This window comes from Sipha flava, unplaced genomic scaffold (genome assembly GCF_003268045.1).
Source record: "Sipha flava isolate LNK unplaced genomic scaffold, YSA_version1 177_pilon_pilon, whole genome shotgun sequence".
NCBI classification, from domain to species: Eukaryota; Metazoa; Arthropoda; class Insecta; order Hemiptera; family Aphididae; genus Sipha; species Sipha flava.
Window position 1 is genome coordinate 250,860 of NW_020272091.1, and position 20,836 is coordinate 271,695.

The 20,836-nt window shown below is 31.5% G+C and overlaps 1 protein-coding gene across 1 annotated transcript; it reads right to left on the reverse strand.

The window, feature by feature from the left end:
* Window positions 1-5,004, reverse strand: LOC112680548 (F-box/LRR-repeat protein 20). Its single transcript, XM_025550670.1, has 11 exons — window positions 4,155-5,004; window positions 2,283-2,410; window positions 2,116-2,183; window positions 1,926-2,055; window positions 1,668-1,831; window positions 1,439-1,596; window positions 1,236-1,375; window positions 970-1,161; window positions 808-909; window positions 541-753; window positions 1-347 (listed from the first exon to the last, which is right to left on the reverse strand). Exons 2-11 carry the CDS (start codon window positions 2,373-2,375, stop codon window positions 240-242), a joined length of 1,368 nt encoding a protein of 455 aa, XP_025406455.1. The 5' UTR covers window positions 2,376-2,410; window positions 4,155-5,004; the 3' UTR covers window positions 1-239.
* Window positions 5,005-20,836: the final 15,832 nt, after the last annotated feature.

The following is a 20,836-nucleotide window of genomic DNA, read 5'->3' on the forward strand; positions in this document are numbered from 1 at the left end:
TTAAATAATATATCAGTCCAAATGGACAGTATTTCTTTATAGAACTTAAAATACAATCATTATCTATGTACGTATACTAAATATAATAATAAACAATATAACATCATCATAATAAAAAAGAATGGTAGAAAATAAATATTATATTTTAATACACAGCAGGCGAATGATTGCAATAAGTTGGCCAAATATTTCAGGCAAGTAGCACATAAACGTGTGCATGACCGGCCTTCAAGCCAGTCTCACAATATGGCGCAGCAACGACAATAATGTTGACGACTATTGCCAGTGGATGGTGGTGGTGTTACAGGTGCAAAATAGGCATGTACATTAATGTTAGGAGAGTGTGTCTAAATAGAACAATAGAAATAATAGATGGTTTAAAATTACAAAGAAAATCAACTTATTGATATATTAAAAGTCCGTCAGTCATTCACATTTAATTAATGATTAAGAAGTTTTTAAAACCATTATATAATTCCATCAATAAATGTACTAGAGTCTCGTAATTAAACTGAAAAAAATAAATACATTTTTACTCACTCGAAGTCGTTTTATTCCATTTCTAGTAATAAGCTGACAATCGTACAACATAATTCTTTGTAAATTATGACAGTTAATAAGGTGATCAAGAGATGCATCAGTAATAAGAGGACAATTGTCTAGTTCAAGCACAGCCAAATGTTCTGATGCACATGCCGAAGTACTCAGATGTCTGATACCTTCATCCGTGATCAATTCACAGTGTGACAAGCTCTGTAATGCAATTCATTTAATAATGATAACCAAATAATTTTCAATAATACTTACCAAATATTCAAGTCTAGGACATCCCATTGCTAAATGAAATAGAGTTGAGTCTGTAATAAATACACATTCTTCTAAATCCATTTTCTCCAAAAGATGACAAGTCTATTAAAATTGTTTGATAAAATATAAAACATTTTCAAAATATAATGAGCATTTAATTACTTTTGATAATGCTAAAAATCCTATATCAGTAAACTGAGAACAACCTGCTACTTCCAAAGTATTTAATTGATAGCATTGCTCAGACAGGGCAACGAGACAATTATCAGTTAACAGAGAACAATTAGCAAAACATATATACTTTAAGGAATTGCAGTTGTTCGCCAACTTTATCACAGCTTCATCTTCAATATTCTATAGAAAATCATAAAATATAATTATTTAATTTGTTGTTACACTTAAATAAAACCAAAATTAATTATACTTACATTGCATCCATGCAAATTTATTAATTCTAATTTTACACAATGTTGTGCTAAGCAACTGATTGCTCGTGTGGTCATTCTAGTACAGCCTTTGGATATAAACGACTTAAGTTTTGGACAACCATGTGCCAATGCTTCTACACCTATACATATGATTAAGTGCAAAATAAGAAAATAAGTAGGAAACAAAAATATACAATACTTACCATTTTCTGTAATGCCATCACACCATGATATATTAACACTGGTCAAATTTGGACAACCATCAGAAATTGCTTTTAAAGATAAATCAGTAACCATAGAGCATGATCCTATGTCTAAGGACAGTAGTTTTTTACAATATTGGCTTAAAGATTGACTAGTGCTGTAATATATTATAAAAATTAACATTAAACACATTAGTTTTGTACTACTTTAAAATTGTATTAAGCTTACCTGTCTGTTATTCTCTTGCATCCATTCAGATTAATATATTCAATATAATTACAACACTGAGCAAGAGTTTTCAGAGAGCCATCACCAACAGATTGACATCCACGTAAACTAATTTGACGCAAGAAACCCCCACATCTGTGAGAAATATTTTCTATCACTGGACCCTAAAAATGTTTTTGAATTAATATTTAATGATAAATATACAACCAATCATTATATATATATATATATATATAGAAAGAGATAAATCAAATTTACTTCAACATCTGTTTGAAAGTCAAATAAGTCAATTTTTTGCCAATTGCTTCCATCTAAGGCTAATACATTCCATGAACGAGATACTTGAGCACATCGGCATAATGACACAACGTCTAGGTATGAAAATATTCTAAAACATACAAATACAATTATTATATATAAAAGCTATTAAATAAAGTTTAAATTATACCGTAATAAAAGCTCTTTAGGTAATTTTTTATTTATTTGAGCATCTTCATCTAAACATGTTTTGGACAGCTGAAAAAGTGAATTTTCGATAAATATAACTTAATAGACTCTAGTAACTAGAGTACATATTAAAATATTATTCAAGTAAATCATTTTTATCACATATACCTGAACATAACTGTGTTTCATGTTTGAAACAGATGAATTATTATGGTGGTGCATACTAGATGGCACATCTCTTGTAAGCGTTTCCATGGCCATGTATTAAGTGAAAAATAAATCCACTCAAAAAACACCTATAAAAATAAACTTATTAGTATATTCAGAAAAAAAAAAGAAAACAATAAATGACCTTTAACTTGAAAACTGTATTTATTCTACTGTAGTAATAGTAATAGAAATTTAAGTACTTATCTACTGTTAAATGCACTTCAATGTCTTATCAAAATCTAAGTATTAAATTTATGTAGAGCATAATATAATTATAAAAATAAATACTGATATTTACTATACATACAATTTATTGACCTTTATCTGTCATAAACTTGAACACAATTAAAAGATTATCATAAAATAATAATTTTAATGATTAGAAGTAACAACGATATTATGTATTTTTGTAAGTACATAAAGAAATTGATAACCAACCTTTAATAAGCAAAATTATAAATTGTTGCTATTGATGACCTCAGTACTCTATATAGAAGTATTGATGTTATTCAAACTTATTAATTATTATTCTACTAGGTAAAAGCTGAATATTAGATAATAAATGGTCGTTTAAAACAATGAAATGAAATTATTGAAGATAATAATACTTAGCATTATGATAATATAATGTATACAACATATTCACTAATTCTACAATTCATAGTTAAAACATTTAAGTATGTAAGATTATCAACTTAAGTAACAGCAACTACATTATAATGTATTTACAATGTTTTGCTTATAAGTATTTACAGCTGATGTTATAACAATGAAATGCAAAATCGCACAAGTTTATCGGACATAAAATAACTAGTTAAAATAATATTATGCTATTATCTAAAATGCATAACGGTTGTAGACTATAATACATTGTATAGTTTATATTTGAAAAAAGTTTTCTAGACACCTAATATTGTTAGAATATTTGTAAACATTAAACTAAAAATTTAAAAATACATTTATTGCCTTACTTAGTTAAAAATGAAGTAACTTATAAATTATATTACCACAATTATAATGGTATTAATCACTAGAGAAATAACCAATATTGTATTATTAGTAATTGGTATTAGTCAACAAATCAGTTCATATCAATGTCAACAGTCTACGCCGTAATTCAATTTAGTTCACCTACAATTACGGACTATTTATTAGCTGTAAGAAAAAGTTTAAGAGTACCACCAAGCAAGCTGTATAGCCACTCTTAAGTCAATTTATTAAAGACCTAACCATAGTACCAGGATTAATGTGAACAGTAACAACTATTATGTTTTTTCTCCGCGTTTGTTCTTATAAATATTAAAAATTAATGTAGATTTATTCAGGTAGTACATACTACATACCAGCGTGCATATAGACAATTTTCATTTAGTAATTATTTTCTGCAGCTACTTTCGAATGAATTGAAAACTGAAAATTCAATATTGTATGCAAATTGATTACTTTTGCACTTGTAGTGTAAACACTGAAGTCAATCACTAGACGCACGAAAGACACGAAATTCCATAATCCAATTCCAGCTTCACTCAAACATTGGAAAACGTTAATAATCACACGGATACAGTCAAGAGAAGTAAAAAAAATTTTTTGTGCGAGTAAACCAAATTAGTGCATAGAGACAGATGATGGTTGAACCGGATTGAGCACAAAAGAAACACAAAACTGGTGAAGAAGCAGTGACGACCAAATGATTAACGGACAAACGAGAGAGCACAATGCAAAGTAAGAAATATGACACAAGAGTCGGCACGACGTGAACAACGACATTGTACGTAATATACGTGCGCACGCATGTATATCATAATGTTATTATGGTCGTTAGATACTCGCCTTGACATTCACCCCAGCAGCGGTTTACGACAGGCATAGCAGCAGTGACACCGGTCGAGGACGAAAATCTCGCGGCCGACTATCGTGGAAAACTCGCACCGCTGTCTTCGGCGGTCGGTTGCTGTTAAGGAGTGCTCCTTACGTGCTCGCCCACGCGGCGTCGGAGCGCAACAAAAACCATTGTCCGGCCCGATCACCGATCGTTGTCGTCGTCGTCGTCGTCGTTCCGCAGCAACCGTCGACGAGGCTATCGCGTTGCACCGCCTCCGCCGCGGTCGACGTCGCAGCAGCAGCAACCGCCGACGTCGTCGTCGTCCGACTACGATTTCCCCTGCTCGAACCACTCATTCCGAATCGTTTACACGTACGTTAACACGCACACATATACCTATATCTATATATGTGTACGGTATCTGAACGTGTGTGCGCGCACGAACAACACGCGAAACAAAGGGTAACAACAATACACGCGCACGCGCGCACGTACGGTTCTACGAAAAAAAAAATTGTTATAATTATATAAGTGCGTGCGACGACGACGACGACGACGACGACGATGAAGAGAACAACAACAACACGATAACCGTAATAAGTAGGTACGAATTAAAATATACTAAGCCCTCTCTAGGTACACGGGTGCAGTGGTCAAGTATTGCGCGGCTACGGTGGCTCTGCCGTCGCCGTGATAACGCGATGCAACCACAGAATAGATGAAATTCATCTATTCCGTGACGCGATGGCGATTGCGACGATTACGACGATTACGACAACGATGATGATGATGATGATGATGATGATAATAATAATAGTAATAATAACAACAAAAACATTTACTACTGCGCTCTTGGAGACGTGCGCGCGTTTATAGTAGAGATAATCTTGGTGTTGCGGCGGTCGCGGGGCGGTGAGAAGCAGCTGATCGGTCGGCAGCAGCTGATAACGATGGCGCCGACCCGTAAGACAATGTCGAAAGGTAAACAAAAGTCGTGTCCGCGTGTGTATGTTATAATCGTGTTGAAAGTGTTTGACGCAGAATGCTCGTGTCCCAGTGACCTCGAAGGGGTTTGTTGGCAGTAGGTGCAGAGAGGGCTTATCCCGGGGGGTGCTAAGGTTGCTTAGCACCCTCAATATATTCTATGAACAAATATCGCGATTCGTAATAAATATTGTATCTTTTTTAACACTTAAAATGCTTTAAATAATTATTTCTAATTGCTATTTTTAGGTACCAATAGTTAAATAGTATAAATAGTGAATTAGAGCAACAGACATGTGCTACAACTATTGGTCAAATCATTTATATTATCCTATAATTAACTCTATAATCAAGCGTTAAAAAAAAAAAAAAAAAAAAAAAAGGCTTTCTAAAGAGAGTAACTTGCGTTGGCAACAGAGAGCTTTTTAAATCTTACTTATCGATTATTTTTTTTTTTTTTTTTTAATTTTGGTAATTTATTGAATTATTATATGTAATAGAATGCGTTATTTTTTGCAGTTTTATTGATAAGAATGTTTAAAAATCAGCTAAACTAAGCAAATGCTTGAAAGTTTTAATAACAATTATTAAAAAATATATTTATTCAAATTAGTACTCAGTGTTTAAATAACTGCCAAATGTTTTGCCTGTTATTTATTAACTTATAGTTAATTATTTATTTATTGACAGTTATTTATTGACTTCAAGAAAGCCTATGACAGTGTACATCGGGAAAGTCTATACAATATAATGGATGAAGTTGGAATCCCAAGGAAGTTAATAGGTCTAACCAAAATGTGTATGGAGAATACACAATATCAAATAAGAGTAGATAGTACATTGTCGGAAGCATTTGAAGTAAATACTGGCTTAAAACAAGGAGATGCATTGTCTCCAATGTTATTTAATTTAGCGCTGGAGAAAACAATTAGAGAAATGCAGAAGGAGCCAACAGGTATAACAATAGAGGAGCGAAAAATCCAGGTGCTAGGGTTTGCGGACGATTTAAACATTTTGGGAGAGTCGTTAAACGACACCAGCCCAGGTCTTGGAACAAGCAGCCGGCAAAATAGGATTCAAAATTAATAGGGAAAAAACGAAGATAATGAAATTATTAGAGAATGAAGAGAATACGGGCGATGATGAAAAAGCCGTAGTGTTTGAAAAAGTTAACGAGTTCCAGTATTTAGGAGTCATGCTGAGTGTCAAAAATGATTGTCAAGAGAGATCGGAATAAGAATAACAATGGCTGAAAGGGCAGCATTCGCACTAAGTAAGTTTCTGAAATCCAAAGTATTCTCAAAGAAAACAAAGGCAAGGTTGTACACGGCTATAATAAGACCCACGTTAACCTATGGATGCGAAACCTGGACAACCACTAGTAACACGGAAAGGAGATTAAGGACGTTTGAAAATAAAATATGGAGAATAATTTGTGGTCCTGTCTATGATACCAGAACAGGTGTATGGAGAAGAAAATTCAATCGTGAATTACAGGATGAGTTAGAAATGGCACTAGTCACTAGTTTTATTAGTGGTCAACAAATACAATGGCTTGGTCACGTAATGCGCAAAGGTAAGGAAGAGACGGTTAGAGCGGTGCTGGAATGGAGGCCCATGGGAAAGAGGCCTCGCGGACGGCCTAGGAAAAGATGGTTGGATACAGTAGAAGACCTCAAGAAAATAGGAGTACGAGAGTGGAGGACATCAGTTAGTAACAGAGAAGAATGGAGGCAGATCGTGATGGCGGCAAAAACTCTACAAGAGTATTAAATGCCAGCAAAAGAAGAAGAAGTACACAGTGTTTAAAGTTGCATTAGTTTTGCCAATTACTTCTTCTTCGGGTGATCATAGTTTTTCAATCGTGTACCGTATTCATTTATACGAGGACTACTATGGGGAAAACAAATTAACTGATTTAGCCGTTATTTATAAAGAAAATTACATGAAAATAGATACTGAGGTAGTTTTGAAATCATTTTAAAAAAAAAAGTAGATTCATGAAACTATAAATATATACTTATATATAGTAATTAGTTTAAAAAAATGTCCTTTTTAAATCGTTTTGATTAACCTTGGTTAAATTATAATAAAAATTTCAATATTTTATAAGTATATTTTTAATTTTATGAATTTTTTTAAAAAGTATATATGCGTATTTTATTCAATAATAATTTTCTGTTTATTATAATATTTGTATTAAAGATATGATAGAGTATTTGTAATTTATGCGGAGTGTGAAGAGCCAAGCCCTTCACGAGTCACAGATAAGTTAATTTTAGAGGTACTAAGTAAATTTTCGCCTATGCGCGGGTTATCAATTATTTAATTCAAGATTATAACTATGGTTTTCAGATAAATGCGATTTTATTTTATCGTAATTATATCTCCTCTTTAATTTTTCTACTACTTATTCCCTGAAATATGGTGGAATTCACCAGTTACGACATTAAACAATTTTATAATTACAATTTCCCCTATAATAATATCCGAAAGATTTGACGATTTCAGAATATATCCGTACTCATGTTTAATATAAACCGCTGCATTTCAGACAAGTTTAACAAAAGTTACAAATAATTCAAAATACATTTTTCAGAATAGCACTCAAAACCCACTAGTACATTATACATGCATAAAGGTGCGTTCTCACAATATCGATCGGCAATACCGACTAAAAAAGCTGATCGGCCACTTCGAAATTGGCATGTTTCCACATACATTTTTTTTTTCAGTCACGTTCGGTATTCGGTTTCATCAAGATGAGTAGTTGGGAAAATGTTATTTTGGTAGCTGCAGATGCTTTAATTGTTGATTCTTATATATACTACATATTTATATTATACACACACACATATATATATGTATAATAGTGTATATATATATAATAGTTAGCTGAATTGCACGGCTTCGCACGGAATAGTCTTGGCCTGACATAGTTTTAATCCTTTTTTGTGAGGTCTATAAATCGTAAAAAACTATCCACTATATTTCTTAATCGTAGCTTTAGCGTTTCCGGCTAATGGATTTTCTTCTTGTTTACCACTTTTTGTCTTTATCCCCTTATGGGTTGAATTTTGAAAAATCTTTTCTTATTTCGCGTCTAGAATGTTAGTGGAATCACAACGTCCATTAGTGGAAACACAACGTCCAATTTTAAATTTATACGATCTGTCGCTCTTAGCGATAATAAATGAGTGCGTGGTACTTGGTGATTGGTACTTTGGTATTTGGATTTTATGTATATTAATATATATATTATTATTTTATTATGTACTCGTACATTAATAAGTAAACTGTATATGCATGCATTTACCAAGTAAATTGGAAATTTTACCGGAAAAAATGAACTTTTTTGAAAATCCTGTTTCACCGCCTTAAAATATGAATTTATAAAACGCTTAGGAGTTAAATTTTGAACAACCCTTTCTTAGTGCTTGTATATATTGGATAATGAACCTACGTGCAAAATCTCAAATCTCTAAATCTAGGCTGTGTGTTAATACATATCTTTATTATATATATTATTACAGCTCAAAAATTACAATTATTTAAACTGTATATAAATTAAAAGAAAGTACCAAGAGAAAAATAAAATAAATTAAATAATAAACCAAGAACAAAAGTTATGAGTACTTTAGCAAATAAAATACAAAAAAGGTAACTACATAAAAATCAAATTAAGAATCCAACATTTTCGAAAAACTTTAGTATACTAATAATAATGGGTCTAGAGGAGGAATTTAAAATAATTTGTGATTTTGTAACTAGGTAAAAATTCAAAAATTTTTGAAAGTAAATTGGTGAGTGGTGGATATGTGAGTGACTTCACAATTGATTTTCTGGCGTGTATAAATAGGAGAATCACTTAAAGAAAGGTTGAAGGAATGAACAGGAAATAAATTGTGTCCTAATCAAAGCCTAGAAAACCGAACGACATGAGATTTAATTAAAGGCTGTTTAAGAAACTATAGGTGTGATTAATAGGATTATAGCACTCTAAACCAAGTAGCAAATGCAGGTGCTGCTAATGACCACATGTTTTATCAAGCCCGATTAAAATCGATTTTAAGTATATTTAAAACATTCAATTCCATTTTTTTAATAAATATTTTAAATATCAATTTAAAAAAATAAAACAAAATTAAATAAGTGGATACATTAAAAGTTTTGGTTACCATAATCACCAAATGCCGACTGAGATTAAAACACTTCTTCACTAGGCATGGTTATTAATATTATTAATAGAGTTTTTATCACAAATATATGAACAAGTATTGATTATATATGTATTTCGAATCTTTTTCGTAACATGCATTTTTAAATAAAAGTAGGGGTCTTTAGTTTTATATACAACATTTACTATATGAATAAATCTCTCTCAACTAAATTCAAATTTAACTATGTCAATATGATTTGAAGTAAATATAAATGCAATTACCTTAATGTGTATACAATTATTAAAATTGGTTTTTAAGTTAATTTTAAGATGATAATGGAACATAAAAAAAGTGCGCTACAGAATTACTTTACTATGTGTCATTATAAAATAATTCATCATAACTATAAAATATATCTTGGTAAATTCAATATAGTATAATCATACAGTATTCAGTTATAGAACTATGCATGATATTTTGAGAATGTTTCCAAATGGAAAATTAATAACCTCTATATATCAAAGTCTCATGGGAAACAAAAAAAAAATTCGTAATATAGAGGAAATCGTTAAATAGAATTACATATTGATTATCAATTCTATATAAATAATTAATGATTAAGAACGATGATTATGGTTCTCAAAAGCAATTCGTTAAATCGAAAATTTCATTAAATAGAAGTTTGCTACTGGAAGTTTTGCTGTATTATATTTGTAGAAGAAATTGTATAATTTAAAACTATTCACCAAGTCTTATGTGAAAATTGTTTCGACGTGGCGAGAGACTGACAAATATATTCATCAACCTTTACATGAATATATCTTTTTATGTCCGTTGACTTGTGGTAGCTCTAATAAAACCCATAATGACATTCATTTGTCATTCATTTTTTACATACTCATATCTTCGCTAATACTTATCATAATGATTTTTCTATATTATTTTATACGACGATATAATAAACAGTAATATTAAATAATTTCCCTTAAATAATTATTTAATATTATTTCACAAGATATCTAAGTCATTGTAACGATACAAATTTAATAATCTATTAACTATGCGGACTTCTAAATTATTAATATAGCATACATGTATAAAATATAATTAACGTATTTATAAGGTATTTACTGTGAACAGCGGAGATAGATAACGATTTTGAATTTGACCTTCAACGAATACATTGATAAATTACAAACGCCAATAGAGTTCAGGGGGTGTCCCCTGTGAGCATTTACTAATTCAATAAGAGAGACTACTTGAAAAATAGTAAATCCTCTTGGAGCACATTTTGTGCATACAGACGGTACGGACATTTATTTAGCACCAGTGGCGTAGCCAAGGGGGGGGGCTAAGGGGGCTATAGCCTCCCCATGGACCGTGTTTATATGTATAATGTATCTTGACTATTTAATAGAATCAACGCTCGTTTTAATCAAAGGCATATTGATGTTATGCCACTTGAAGGACTTATTCCGGCCAATTTAAAAATGTATGACGATAAAAATATTATAAAAGCTACTAAAATATATGTCCAAGATCTCCATGATGATACCTCATCTACAATCAGAGCTGACCTGTTCATATGGAGGCAACAATGGAGTCAAAATACTATTCCAAAACCGAATTCTGCTCTTCATCGCACCAATCTTCGACCTAACATTAAAATACTTTTACAATTATTCGCTACGTTACCAGTTACCTCTTTCACTCCGGAAAGAACGTTTTCAGCACTTAATCGCTTAAAAAATTTTTTAAAAAGCACCATGTCAGAAAACAGACTGAATGGGTTAACTATGGCTAATATAAATAAAAAAGAGCAATTCGATGAAAGTGAAACAATAACTGAATTTGTCAGAAATTCGCCTAAGAGAATGCAGCTGTCAGAGTGGAGCAAGTGACTGAACACTGAAACCAAAATTATTATTATTATTATTATTATAAATTACTAGCTGACCCGACAAACGTTGTTTTATCATATAAATTATTTCTAGAGAATATTTTGCTAGAAAAAAATAACTAATTAAATATAAGCATGTAAGAATGTGGGTAAGGATAAGGACGTAAGGAAGAGATATGGAGTGCTATGAATGGTTATAACGAAATATAAAAATGAAAAAACATCAAACATTTATTTTTTTAATAATTTATTAAAATTGATCCATTAAAATTATATATATCGCTAATTATGACAATATTAGTAAAAAACAATATCTATCCCTTAATGCAACAGAGTGTACAATATTTTTTGTTATCCCATCTTTCGCCAACACAAACTGGATGGCTCGAGAACACACCACGTACAATTATCCGTGTGAAAAATATGATGTGCTCAAATCTAAGCTACAGACATTGTTTGGCTTTGAAACTTATTGATAGTCATTGCAAATGCCAATCTAATTGGAAATTTAAGGCGTTTAAATTGTATTGGCACATCTGTGGGTATAATAGAGATTCGCGGTAATAATATATTTTCACCTCTGAATTTGCCATTTAAAATTATGGCTTCGATAACATTTTTCATTAATTTTTTAACAACTTATCGCTTGCCGTTGTACAACCGTGGTAGGTCAAATTATGAAGCAAAATAACCGGAGAACAAACCTTCAATTGTAAATTATGCGGTGGCATGCCTGGTAAGTCCAATGAGTTTAAAAAACTCTGTTAGATAATTTACAGCTTCAGTAGCATAGCAAACTATATCTATAGATTTGTATGACACCATGTCTCCTGGTAATAAATGTTTATCTTGAGATTCAATTCGTTGACATCCACATTTTTTACTACTAAAATTCCCCTTTCTACCAGCCACTCATGATTTGTGTATTGTCTGTGTACATTGGAAAATATCTAGTCGATGAGAGCATCTTGCGAAAAATGATTGTGCAGAAATCTGTCGATAATTTTATACATTCCGTTTCATCTGTAGTAACTTTCCCATCTCCAATATCTAACAATTGTTTTGAGAATCTTCTGCACGCAGATTTTTTTGATTAAATCGCAAGTATCAAAATCGTTCGCTCTCTATCTTTACACATATTTCGACCATGAATTGTTAACGAAGCTCATAATATCGTAGAATAATTTTGTCTTGATCGCGTTTAATCATCAATCGATATGCATAATAATTTTTCGAACTAACATTCTTATTTGTTTTGACACCTGTTGCGGGATCTTTTTTTTTAATATTTATGCAATACCCGTCATTTACTACCAAAAATTAAACTAATAGTTTTTTAATAGTTTTATTTAATAATTCATTTTCAATTGTGCAGTTATCGACTGGGTCAAAAATTATTAAATTAAACTATGATTTATTAAACAATAGCACTTTTCCAAAAAAATTTTTCGTAAAAACCTTCTCCTGGCAATTACAAACAATTAAAAAAAATTTGAGCTAGATCGGCCCAACCGTTCTCAATTGATCTAATGTTATACATTTTTGGCTCCATTTATATATATATATATATATATATATATAGATAACTAATAACTAATTATTTATTATCTTTATCGGACTAAATTTACGCCTAAAACCTTCTCTGTGATGTCCTCTTTTTTTTAAAAAAAACTGCATGACGTAGTTTCAGAGTTTATCCCGAACAAAAAAAAGCGATTTCATTTTATATAGTAGTATAGATATAGATATATTAATAAATATTTTTAAAACTATACTAAAATGCTTGAATTACGTTTAGAAACTTGGTGGTAGATGGTGGGGGGGGTTAAGGGTGAATTCTCATATCCTCTCTTACCTTACTTATCTAAAAAAAGTGGTTAGCCCCCCCTCCCATTTAAAAATCCTGGCTACGCCACTGTTTAGCGCTTATAATTATCTCGTCGGATTTTCAGACGCATGTAATTAAACCAAAGAATCATTTCAGGACATCTTCCGTATGAAGTTAACCTTCGAAACACATCATCACGGCTGTTGTAATTATTATTGTTTTATATTATTATTATTATTATGATGCGCGGCGTTATGCACAATTTTATAAAGTGAATAAAAAAAATAAAAAAATAAAAATAAAAAAAAATTGTTACAATGCGAAGATATTATGTGAAAAATCTACGCACGATCGTTGTGTATGTACGTTACGTACTTGATAATAAAACGGAAAATTATACGACGTTACCGCGAAACCGACCTTGGCGTACGCGAGTTCATCATACCCCGTTTACTTTACGCGTACTGCAGGTATGGTATTGTGCGCCCGGCGGTAGTGTATTAACCCGAGGTATTAATCAACGTATTAACATTGGTCGTATTGCGGAGCTCGAAAAATTTTATTATCGGATCGTAAATGTATTTAATTCGAATAAAAGTTTACAAAAAAAAAAAAAAAACACCTAATTATAATTTTGTGTTCGTAAAATACGCATCGGAACCGTTGAAATAATTGGTACAAAAAAGTAGTCCTGCTCGCGTACATATACGTGTGCCCGACACATAAATCAGACACCGCGCACGCAATTAGGAATAATAATTCTCAAGCTATTTAATTCGCATACGAATTGATGTATTCCAAAGGAGTGGAAAATATATAACACGCTATTTTAATGAATTTCGTACGTGCAATAGTTCGTTATAGTGTATAGAAAATGCATAACTAACGGTTTACATTATGTATACGCATGTACGGCTAGAACACTGTTTACAGACGGAATTATTATAAATTCAAAAACTTTACTTCGGTTCCAATTTCGTACATGGCCATAAGAACAGCACAACGCCCACATATACAATAGCAATTTTATAATAAATACATTGCATAGTGTACAATGTACCTACACTAAAAGCACGCGTGATACCTATAACAACACAGATACAACTTTTTAAAGTTTATCAAAAGAGCCTCAATGAATATGTACATGACCTAAGCAAATATAAATATTTTGTCGTTATACCGACGCATTATTGTTAAAACATGGTTCATTACTTAGTCATAAGTCATTGTACGATGAATAAACAGTGGATACCTAATTGTACTCGGTAACTGCAATTATTATAGGTAAAAGTTAAAAAAAATAATTTATTGTAGTCAGAACCATCACCAAATGGGGGGGGGAGGATATTGGGACAGTTTTTCCCCGGACCCCAGTCTAAGAATATGTATTGAGGACTCTCCTAAAGTCCAGATTAAATTGTTGATAGTATTTATTGATATTAGAGGGTAATTAATGAAATTAATAATATAATTATTATGATTGAACGGGTACCTCAAAGACAAACTCTATAATAATACTATTATTTACAAGTCTAGACAATACTCAGAGAACGAGTAAGAAGAAAGCGACCTGGGTTATAAATAAACGAATCGTGGATATTACATCAAGAGTGCTGACTCATAATGCTTTATCTGTAAAGCAGTTTCTGACTAATAATCAAATTTCAGTGCTACATCACCCCCACCCCCTTCCAAAATATACACCAGATCACACTTCGTGCGAATTTTGGCTCTTTCCAAAATTAAAAAGCACGTTAAAAGAGATTGAATCAGTTGAAGCTCTAAAAACAAAATCGACAGAGGTATTAAAGGCACTACAAAAAATAAAAAGTTTTCACACTGTTTCAATCAATAGAAAATACAAATGAAACGATGTATCAAACTTGGAGGAGAATATATAGAAGGAAAAATGTTAAATTATTAATAATTTTAAACAAAAAGTTTTTAAAGTGAATATTTCGCTATTTCATAGTTACACATCGTTTAATAGTATTGTGAATAATAATGGTATAATCTAAATAGTAGCTATACATAATAGGAGGGTATGAGAGCTGATTTGAACTCTATAGTTTCGCCACTTCTGCAACGGTCTGTAACCTTCGAGTGTTAAAATCGTGTACGCGTATAAAGGAATTCAAACAAACACAATATATATTTTAATTTTTTCCCGTATACGTGCTGTGTATGGTGTAGGTACAGCTGTTGAACGAATCTCCATTTTCTTTGAGGAATAAATTACGCCACCGGATGTAGGGGCTACGGGTGCGGATGAGCGGGGAAAGGGTACTAAAATATCCTATTTCCACATCCTTTGAACACGACTTAGGCGTGCTACTATAAAGCACACTACCTCGCATAAATGTGACGTACGTATGTGCGACTACATAAAAAAATACGTCGCGTTACGAATCGTATCGTTGAACACAAAAAGTGCACTGTTCAAATTAATGCTGTACATTATATCTCCTGAGTCCTAAAACACGGATATTACACACCAATGGTGAGCAACCATTTTTTATCAAGGGCCATTGAAAAAAAGAGAAAAAAAATTATAAGCTGGCCAAGAACTTAAAATTTTTCACTCTAAGTTAATTTAATATTATATTTTATTGCGGGTACAAATTAATATAGGTACAATGATAATTTTAATTATTTATTATACTGATTGTTATAAATACCCATGTTAAAAAAATTTTCAAATAAATTGGTAATTTTTACACTTGCACGAATGTTTTTAAAACTGTATTAAAATTCGCGTTTAAGTTGGTTGATAATGATGATGCATCGCTGTTTAGGAAATACACCACAATAGTCTCTTTTTTTTTTTTTTAGAGTAGCACAACATTTAAAATGCCAAAAATCAAATTTTTCGATTCGATTTGATATTCTGGCAAACCAGATGACCACGGGTCGTAGTTGATTACCACTGATCTATACTCTACACGGGTGTAAAATCGTCAGAGTGAAAAGATAAGCAGCGGCGGTCTAATAAGTCAACGCGTAGGGCAGTGGTTTCAACAAAACCTGTACTGTCGCAGGCGTGTAGATAAGAATTTCAAAACGGGGGTTTTTAGGGGCGTATTTACATGTTTCACGCGTGTAGGCCTGGTAAATTATCACTTTAAACAATTAAAATAATGTATCGCACTAATTGAATTATAATTTAATTACCAACAACAAAATATATATTAATTAGGTAAATATGCAAAATAAATATTATTTAAAGACTAAAACATAATTTTTTAAGATTTAAACCATTTTTATTTATAATTAATAACAAAATAAGTTCTTCAAATTTTCCGTTATAGGCACGTGCTTATGGTGCATGCATATAAATATGTCACTGGAAGTGTTAGTCAAAATTAATCGACAAAATTGTACACATCAAACGAATAATTTAACGTATACTATAACGATTAACTATAACGGATATTTTACTGTAAAATCATACAAATACATTAGTACATTACACATGAACAGATAAGGATGTATGAGGAGGGCTAAATTCAGGGGAGGGTAAACGGTCCCGTGTTGCCCCGAGCGGTAATATTTTTGGGGCGGCATATTATAACTGCATCTTTGTACATTGTATGTAACATTTTATAAATAATAATAAAAATAAATGAAAGAGCTTAAATTAACAAAATGTTTTGTTAAAATGTACATGCCTTGCAAGCGGCGTAAATGAAAAATTTTTCCGGATAGTCATTGCTACGGCATGCAAACTGATACATTTATAGAATTTTACTAGATAACAATTCCCACCGTTGTCTCCTTCTATAAGCTGGTGACAATTCCTGATTAGCGCAAAATTAATTTGACTTATGATTTTATATATGATAAAATATTTTATTATTATCTTATTGTTATTATGATGTACATTGTAATATCATATTTATGATACTAATAAAGCGTAATAACTACCAAGTCGTATCCGTACAAAATTAAAATGTGTAATTTTATTATTTTATTTCTTTTATGAATATATGTTAGTAGCTGTTATTTAATTATTATTAAAATATTTAAAAAAAAAATATTTATAGTACCTACTTAATTTAAAATTCTTTTATTTTTTATACGTATATAAAATTCCTAATAGGTAGGAGAAAGCGGCTCAATTTTGTTGCCCCACGGAAACAAAAGTCTAAACACAACCCTATGTATGAGAAAATGTTTGAATATTTTATTAAAATTTAAAATTTATATATTGACTCTTATGTACCTACATAAGTAATTTTAAATCGTGCATTAAACGACACAAAACTACAGCTTTAGATTAGTAGATAAAACGGTGTAAAGAGAAGCGGTTCCCGGTTTTACATTATTGTTTTCTTAATGTATATTTCGTTATGATAAATATGTGTACATTACGGCTTATGATGAATCTTTACCTTTATAAGTAATAATTTAACACAGTCAAAGAGGAGGGGTGTTACTACACCTGTAACCAGGCCTGGTTTACGCAAGTGCAGATGGTGCACTACCATTTTGGCCCCATAAGCTGCAAAACCTTTATTTTCTTATCAAATCCACAAATTTATTTTTTAGAAGTTCACTCAATCAACGTTTAGGGTTCTGTATATTTTATTTTAATATACAGTTATTAAGAATATTGATTATTTCCATTATTCCACACGTCTACAATGACGAGTTAGTAACCTTATAAAATATTAAAACAATAATAATTTAACAATCGGAATATATTTTATATCTATTAGGTAACTGTTTTCTTCGTGGTGGTAGAAGAGGAATTATTTAATAAAATATTTCATAAATCCTATTGTAAAAACAAAATTATTGGTCTAATGCAAATTTTATTTATAACATTATTTTTAAGAAATTATATTTTAAACATTTTTTATATAAAAGACTTTGTCGTTTTTTCAACCATACGTCAAACATATTAAAATAACCATAGAAAAATTAAAATTTTCCAAATAAACATAAAATCTGATTATTTAAAAAATTATCAGAAAATGAAGAATTCACAAAAAATTTTGTAAAGACACGATTTATAGGTAATAAAAAGTTCTACAATCAAGGTTCTATTTATTTTGATGTGGATTTAATATATTTATGGTTTAATTTAAAAAAAACAGAAAAACCATCTTCATTAGTCATTAGTCATATCAACCCTTTTGCGGCACGTGAAGGGGATAAAATATCATCACCAAATAAAATAAGGATATCAAAATAAGGATCACCCTAATATATAATAATAATAATAATATATAATAAATGCGCACATACGTATACTGCAGGTATTATTTAATGGATTAAAAGTTCAAAACTATATGCTTTTATCCAATGGACATGTGAATAACGAGAATAATTCTTACGCGCGTAGAGGGAAATTACAAAGAGTCATCTGTCGCGATATTATGTAACGTGCATTATGTGAGACCTGCCGAGAAGCAAAATGAGGCGGGAGAAATACCAACCTGAATATCATATACATATTCAGTCGACGAACGGTAACGGCTGAATATTTCTTTTGTGAAGCATCATGGGAAAAAATAAGTCACAATTATAGTTTCTTCTTATAAATGTATACGCGGAACACTAAAGCAAATTCAGGATGTTACTGAGTTTCTATTGTTTCAGGCGAACGGTTACCGCAAAATGTTCAGATCCGTTGCTCTGCTCGTATACGTAACATACAATTGAAATACTTATAAATAATAATAGTCGCAAATTCCACGTTGAAAAATAATGAAAACCGAACATTGAGCCGATATTAAACTCAGTTAGAAAAAAATTATTTCGAAACATGAAATCAAAAATAGGCTTCCATTAGTGACGCTGAAACCAATCTAACCTAACCTAACGTGTTCTTTGCACATTAGATGACATCCTTAAATGTTATTATTTTCATGGATAGAACTATATTAGGATTATGTCTAACAACAACAACAAAAATTATATACGCAAAGAAAAAAATTTACAGACTAATCGAAATTGGGCCACCGTAAATCTAAAATCTTTTAAAAGTTTTTTTGTCGGCTAAATGTTTAAAACTTCGGCGTCACTGCCTTGAAACATCTAGTGTTTACATCACTTGGTACAATTTCATTGATCACAGATACACTTTGGGATCTATTATTATGAGAGTAAACAAAAACCAAAAACGTTCTGTTTGCAATTTTTATTTCGACTCCAATGTCGCAACGAATAAAATTCAAAACTACGTGCATTCCGCTTCGATAGACATTATGAAGACAAATACGTGGTGTGTTTTTTTCAGCGGCGGTAAACGCTTAAATTCGAATATGCATGTACAATGCATTAAATTCAATGCATTAAACCATAAACAAATGCGTACAGCATTTGTTTATGGTTTAATGCACGCGCGTGTTCGTAATTTATACTTTCGGCAGATCGCGAACGTTCAATGGACGACAACCGCGGTAACACGTCGCTTATATAAACACGCGTTATCCGCGAATACGTTGTAACGTAAAAATACTTGTTATTGTTTACGAACCATAATGTTATACGCGTACAACACAATAAAAGCACACGACGTGTGCATGAGACACGGGTACCGACGAAAAACAATTTGCAATTCATGCGAATACCACAAGTCACGGTAAGTGTATAACCTAACCGTGGCGATTCGAACTACTACTGCGCAGTCGGAAACGTCACTAGCTAGACGCGTTCTTGAATATCAAATACTGTGCAGACCGTTGGTGATTGCACAGGTCATTTAGTACCCCCCTCCACCATTCACTCGCGTGATGTCGTAACTGTTCACCGCTTATAATACTAATTAATCCAACGCGTTAATGAATATCGATTAGTCAGCGTTCGTACAAATTTAATCGGAATACAAAAAAAAAAATTTGAATTAAACCTTTCGGCGGTAAAATATAGCAGGGCCGTATTACGAATCACTGTGTTGTGATTGAGACCATTCTCGTAGTGGCGGTCAGTGTGAAATATACATCGAACATCACTTTAATCTCGTATATATTCTTTGGGAACCAATAACTGCTAAGAATTAGTGATGGCTAATTCTGGATGGTTCAGTTCAATTTTGATGTTCGAAGACTCAAATATTTATTTGATTATTGTGAGAAAACTTGTCCGTGTAAATAAATCTATAACAACTATTATTCTATCATTCCTTTATTGTATCTTGTAATATAAATTTTACTCATCTTCAGAGAAGCTTATTCGATAACGATTGAAAGGTTATGCAGTTGAAATAAGTTAATTGGATATTCAGTCACTGTAAGTCATAGAGGTTTAAAATAAATTCAACAGTTTAATAAATTATTATTTTGCTAATAATAAATTATAACATTTTTGAAATCATGGTAAGTATACCGAAATCCATAAAATATAATATTAATTTGTTGTTATAGTAAAATAAAATAATTAAAAATTACAGAAATTAAAAATAGTTATAATTTATAAAAAAAGCAAATTCAAAAATCCTGATAATCCGGATACTTCGGAAAATCCAGGTAAGAATTTGATTCAAATCTGGGTTTGAATATCCGGACATTCGAATAATTGGAATTTTTGCATTTCATGCACATCCCTACTAAGAATATGCCGAAAGTCGAAATCGTTTATTAAAACGAACAAAACTTCACAAAAACATTTAGGAGTGCCTGTGGGACAATCCCTCACGGTCGACCCCTTACAAAAAGACTTCTAACTTAACCTAACCTCCAGTGCATTGGACGTACCTCTACTAAAGGCCAACGGAATGCGAGTCGGTTAGATCGGTGCTTTTCAATAAATGTTTGGGAGCCGTGGTTTTATTACCGGAGGCCGTAAAATATTCATTTAATTTAAACTATTTTC

Bases quoted from the DNA above. Each gene is read 5' to 3' on its own strand.
- LOC112680548 (XM_025550670.1), bottom strand. From the start codon at position 2,375: ATGGCCATGGAAACGCTTACAAGAGATGTGCCATCTAGTATGCACCAC. The intron at 1,832-1,925 runs GTAAATTTGATT...AAACATTTTTAG, and splicing joins ACTTTCAAACAGATGTTGAA to GGTCCAGTGATAGAAAATAT. The intron at 1,162-1,235 runs GTAAGTATAATT...GATTTTCTATAG, and splicing joins TAAATTTGCATGGATGCAAT to AATATTGAAGATGAAGCTGT.